The 6,617-nt window shown below is 42.2% G+C and overlaps 1 protein-coding gene across 1 annotated transcript; it reads right to left on the reverse strand.

The window, feature by feature from the left end:
- Positions 1-1,640: 1,640 nt before the first annotated feature.
- On the reverse strand, positions 1,641-5,937 carry crybb1l3 (crystallin, beta B1, like 3; the record flags this gene model as incomplete). Its single annotated transcript, XM_084313131.1, has 5 exons — positions 1,641-1,809; positions 3,849-3,985; positions 4,754-4,886; positions 5,641-5,759; positions 5,872-5,937. The coding sequence occupies 5 exons, from the start codon at positions 5,935-5,937 to the stop codon at positions 1,641-1,643; spliced, it is 624 nt and encodes a 207-aa protein (XP_084169257.1).
- Positions 5,938-6,617: the final 680 nt, after the last annotated feature.

Below are 6,617 nucleotides of genomic sequence, written 5' to 3' on the forward strand. Positions count from 1 at the left end.
CTAAACATTGTCACCGGTATGGCTGTCCGCAACATGTCATTAATTGTGAGGTCGATCAGCTAGCCACATTAGCGTGAGCTAGGTTAGCCACTAGTTAACGCGAGCTAGATGGAAATACAAACAATGTAACGTTACTGGTGAAAAAGTGATTTACCTTGGAATACTCCTTTGCCAACTTGCTGTACTTTGCTTGCAGGTCTGCAGCTGGATTATGAATAGTCCCAACTTTAGCCAAGGTAACGTTAAGCTAAAACTAGCTCTTCAAATAGCTCTTCAGCTAATGCTAATAACATAGCTCCCCGTCACACTGCTCCGTCGGGATGATGGCATTAAGAAAAGTTATAATTATTTTGTCTCGTCTTGTTTTAGTCAACAATATCAACATACATGAAGAGAAATTTCGTCCTGGTTTTTGTAAATTACATTTTTGTGTCCTCAGTTGTGGTCAACAATATTTAATAAACTATTTAGTCTCGTTAGCGTCACATGGTCTTCAATAACGTGACGTCACGTCTCGTTGTCGTCATGAAAAAAACCTTTGTTGACGAACATCTTTCGTCATCATTTTAGTTGACAAAATTGACACTGAAACAAGTGTACTATTGTAGGACAAACAAAGTAGACTAGACAGAAGCCAAAAAAAGACCATGCAGTTTTGAGGTGTGATTTTTTTTTGTTCTTTTTTTTATTAATATTTGTTTTTCCATTGGAAAGTCGCTTTCCAGATGCCAGCATCCCTGAGTAGAGTGTGTAAAACAATACAAGTCTTGTGGACAGGCATGCAGCCCCGTCAGTGAGGTGGAGGTGGGGGTCACCCAAAAGGTTGGCATGTCTCCGAGATGCCACCTGGTACAGCCAGCTTCCTCCCTGAACCAGAGGCCAGACAGTCCCCCCCCTCTCTCTCTGAACTACAGCAGAGGATCCTGGGAATTCTCTCTGAAGACCCAACATCCATGGAGAAGATGTCTGAGGTTCCTGCGGTTGTGTTGGGGGAGTCAGGGGAGTAGAACGTGAGGTAGCAGTGCCTCCGTCTGCGTGACAGGCTTACTGCAGGGCTGAGAGCTGTCCGTGGTAGCTTATGTTTATGAGAAGGGTTAGTGGAGTCTGTGTTGCCCCCCCTTGCTCTCTAAAGACCTGGATCTCAGGAGAGGGAGGGCAGTTTGGTGTGAGCAGGTTTATCGGCATCCCTTTAAAAATGGTTAAGAATCACATAATCAAAGTAGATGTATAAAATCAAAGGGTTGCAGATATGGAATGGGAACAAACTAATGACCATAAAACTATTAATGAATGCTATATTTCATCTTCTAATCCCTCCTATAAATTCCCCCGTCATAAATATGATAAAGCATGAATTATAACAAGTCTTCAGACAGAGAGTGTCGCTATCACTCTTATTCTGGAAGTCACGATCGTAGTTTCCCTTCTCATTCCCTTCAGAATCATTCAAGATGGCACCTACCCCCCCCCCCCCCCCCCCAGAACTCAACCAGTAAAAGTGATAACAACTTTATTTCAGTAGCCGTTAGCTAATGTGGCTAAGTGGCTATTGAAGAATCCCAGAGGGATGGTTAGTACTGTGGCTAACCCGACCCCCCGCTAACTCTCTCCTGTTAACCCACGGTGTTGCCGACTCCTCTCTATGCGGTCGTCTCAAAGCAGCCTCTGCGATGTGTCTGCATGTCGCGGACTCTGCGAATGGACTGGATCTGGGGATGGTGAGCGCCCCACTCGTTCCAGTGCTTGTAAGGTCCCATCTCGAACACGTACTGGTAGCCACGGTAACCAGGGTACTGGTAGCCCACCCAGCTGTGAGGGAAGAGATGAAGACATTTTCTTTATATACCTTCCTACTGTCTTTTACTATCATGCACTTTGCTACTAAGTAATCTTCCTTGCCTATATTACGACCTACTATGCTAATCTGTCTATACTACTATGCACCCAAGTCCAACACTGTTTGACAAACAATGGTCCTCATTCTCGAATGGACATAAGTGACATTATGTAAAAAAACGGCTTTGTATTCGTTGTAGGATTTATGTAGGATTTACGAACTCGAAAAGGCAGTCGTAAGTCGGACAGACCGGTGTGTGTCTGTGTTTTCAACAGCTTTCTCTGGGTCAAGTCATTGGGGATTGTCGATACAGACATCAGTGGAATTCAATTATTATAATGATAATGGCAATAATTGTATCATTAACAATTACGTTTTGCATTTATATTCCTGACTCATTGAGGCATTGTGAGCATTACCCACACACACTGCAAATTAAATAAATAAGAACGTAACCGATCACCACAGATATAGCTACTGTATAGTGGAATATACTGTATTAATATGCTATATATTTTCTTCTTCTCTATGATATTATTTATTGTTGGTTTGATGTATTCCTATTGCTAGAACTAAATAAATGCATTGGAGAAACGACTTAGTGAGGTACCCTTAGTGCACGAGCACAGTCATACACACATACTGTATACGTGCAAAATGAATCGTTCCAGCAAATTCACACAATTCCTGTGAGTCTATTGAAGACATCTGTACGTTTTTTTTCCAAAAAATGCATTGGTTTATATTTCTAATCAAGTACTCAAAACCATCATTTTTCAGCCTCCGGATTTCAGGCTGTTATGGCCTGGCTCCGCCCATAAGCACTTTGAGTGAGTGTGAGAGTGTGAGAGTGAGTGAGTGAGTGAGTGAGTGAGTGAGTGAGTGAGTGAGTGAGTGAGTGAGTGAGTGAGTGAGTGAGTGAGTGAGTGAGTGAGTGAGTGAGTGAGTGAGTGAGTGAGTGAGTGAGTGAGTGAGTGAGTGAGTGGAGAGAGAGAGAGGGAGAGAGAGGGAGGGAGAGAGAGGGAGAGAGGGAGAGAGAGGGAGAGAGAGGGAGAGAGAGAGAGAGAGAGAGAACAAAAAACTCAGCGTGTCTCCGAGAGAGAGAGAGAGAGAAAAAAAAAACTCAGCGTGTCTCCGAGAGAGAGAGAGAGAGAGAGAGAGAGAGAGAGAGAGAGAGAGAGAGAGAGAGAGAGAGAAAAAAACTCAGCGTGTCTCCGAGAGAGAGAGAGAGAGAGAGAGAGAGAGAGAGAGAGAGAGAGAGAGAGAGAGAGAGAGAGAGAGAGAGAGAGAGAAAAAAAAACTCAGCGTGTCTCCCAGAGAGAGAGAGAGAAAAAAACAAAACTGTATAAACACGCAGCGCGGTGTTGGACTTCCTCGAACGGGAGAAGGAGAGGGAGACACGCAGTGTTTACAGTTCTCTCGCTCTCGCTCGGCTGGCAGCTAGAGGGGGGCGGGTGTTATTATGCAAATACGCACCACCTGACGTCCCGAATACGCTAATTTTCAGATGACTCACTTGAGGGAGGGACATTATTGTGAGAGGAGAATTGGAAGAATGCGCCAAATCGAGAATTAGAGACATAGATCCTATTACTATAAGTCCACATAGCTAGAAAATGACCATAAACACTGGAAAAGGTCATTTATAAGATAGTTCCCCTTTAAGAATGAGTGATGTTTTTCATTCATGGGATTTGGCCATTTACGGAGACCATTTCACACGTTCAGGAATCCGGAGCAGGATTTTTGTAAATTTGTTAGTACAAATCTTTTACCAAGATATTTACAAAGGTACTTACGAACATGTTCGAGAATGATGACCAATGTTACTTAGCTACCAGAGTTGTACCCCTCCTGCTGATCTGTTGTACAGAACTTTTATTGTAAGTCGCTCTGGATAAAAGCATCAGCTAAATTACTATATGTAAATGTAGAGAGAAAGAGCGAACACTGGAATGAGTACTGGAATATAAGTATTGGATAATATATATGTAAAGTTTTGGTGACTCACGTTCCACCGGTGACCTGGATGCTGGCCACGCGGTCCTGGAAGCCGTAGGACCACAGGCTGGGGATGTCCTCGTCACACACCTCCATCTTACGACCCTCAAAGCACTCAAACAGGCAGATCTTGTGGTCCTGGGGGTCCTGTAAGCATGGTTGGGAAGGGATTCTCTCAAAATGTAATACATAATAGATGCAAAATAATAATAATAAGTTGCTTCATAGTTCCATAAAATAGCTTCTCAATGAGAGATACTTCTACGTCATCTTCATTCTTCTTAATTTGTTAAAACGATAATGTTTTGTTTGTTTTATTTAGATCCCCATTAGCTTTTGCATAGCAGCAGCTATTCCTGGGGTCCAATATCTTACATGGTTACAACACAAAAATATACATTCACAGTCATCACAATATACAATCACAAAACACATACAAAATATATAGCCGCCCTATATAATATAACACACCTAAACAAAACAAACACTGCAAATAGACTAAATGTGTGATGATTGTGCCACCTGCTGGCTGTGAGTGGTACTGTAACATAATTGCATAATACAGTTGCAACCTCTAGTCGTAATTTTAGTATTAGCAATGTGGCTCTTAAAATTAAGCTAGTTAGCTAAACATATATTCCTCCTGTAAAGTCACGTTACCCCCCAACACACACACACACACACACACACACACACACACACACACACACACACACACACACACACACACACACACACACACACACACACACACACACACACACACACACACACACACACACACACACACACACACACACACACACACGCAGTACAAAGGATAGCATTACTGGTAAACCGGAAACGAAAACCGTACATAGGTGGGAGCTTGACAACACTTAGGGAGGTCTGTGAAGCCCCATTTGAAGAACTCACCATACGGACGGGCCTGACAGACATGATGCGGTCACACCTGTAGCTGTTGGACCAGGTGTCCCAGCGGGGGTACTCCCCCTTCTCCAACATGAACATCTCACCCGTCAGATTCTGCTGCTCGAAGCCCACCCAGCTGCATTAGGTTCGATTAGATTAGATTCACTAACATACATAACCATACATTTGATATAACAAGCTACCCAGCTGCATTAGGTTCGATTATATTAGATTCACTAACATACTCACACTAACCTACATTTGATATAACAAGCTACTGGTAATGCTAAACTGATGTATGTACAGTATAATTATGTACAGGTATACAATTATACTATGATATTAAGCCATGTTGGCCAGTGGTATAACTATTGAGTGTATAGGTATGGGATATATACAGATACAGATATAATATATATATATAGGTATGTGAACAAGGATATGCAGATATTACTTTGCACTTTGTTCTATGTTCTATTATTATTATTGCCTATCCTACATGTAGCTACCCCCCCCCCCCCCCCCCATGCTGCTATGACAGCTGAATTTCCCCAAGGGGATTAATAGAGGAACACTTGACTTGACTTGAGATTTGAAATATATCCAACAGTTGTGGATACATATATATATATATGGTATATATACAATATAATATATTTATTGTACATGGCTATCATTCATTCAGGTATGTAAACAGTAATAATTGGGTAGACTATAGGATGAGGTAAGGAGTTATGATTACAGTGCAAGGCATTTGTGGACAGTGAAGGCAGTATAAGTTATCAAATTAGTTGATGTAATACTGTTCACAGCTCTGGCTTCATGTGGTGAAGTGCCCCTTTAAATGGATTAGCGGGTACACTGTAGATGTTTTTTGGCGGCAAACTTACGGTCCACACTCAACCCTGATGGAGCCGATCCTCTCGAAACCCTTTTCGCACAGGTTGCGGTTCTCTGCGCTGATCTCCATCTTACGGCCCTGGAAGTTCTCGAACTCGTAGAGGAACATCTGGGAAGCGAGACAAAGCACCGCACCATGGTTATTTGACTTGAGTCATTCATTCTGCTTGATTAATTATTCGGTTTGGGCAGTAAACCGACCAAAACGAAAGGGGACCTACTTTGTGAGAGCGCACGCCGATGGCAGAGTGGCTGCCGATGCTGCCTTGAGCTCCTGAGTGAGACATGTTCAAATCTGGAGAGAGAAAACAGAGAGAGGCAGACAGAAACACACACAAAGAGAGACAGAGATTTAGAGAAGTCGTCAGAGAGAGCCCGACAGCGACACACACACACAAATAGAGGCAGAGAGAGGCAGACACTAATTTCAACTCATCATTATTTTGTTTTATTACTTCTCCCACATGGCAAAGTGAGTAGAAGAATCACAGAATAACGTGAGCCTCCATTTGAACCTATGCAATTGTATATTTAATGTAAATTAAATATACAATAATAATAAAAGGGTCCCCTGCAAAACGGACAACACCTGATTTACTAATCGCTAGCAGTAAACAATACAAACATGTAGAAGAATGAATAACTTTGTTTCACTCTCTCCACTGTTATCTATTATTTAGGACTGCATTCTGTACTAATCGACCACAGGAAAATAGGTACATAATGTACGTTATGTTATAGCCATAAGTAATATATTTACGTATCGCATCTGCAAAAGTCCAAAACAAAGTGCCATAACCAGGAGTTGAATCAACAATCATTGCAGTCGTGGGCGAGTGCTCTCACCACTATCTAACTATGATCATAGTTAGAGTTGAGGTTATTGCTTAACGGTTATGGTTAGGACATACAGTTAGTGTTAAGGTTAGGGTTTGATTCCCAGCAGGGGAACTTAAAAGCTTTCATA

This window comes from Notolepis coatsorum (assembly GCF_963971535.1).
Source record: "Notolepis coatsorum genome assembly, chromosome: 1".
Lineage (NCBI taxonomy): Eukaryota > Metazoa > Chordata > Actinopteri > Aulopiformes > Paralepididae > Notolepis > Notolepis coatsorum.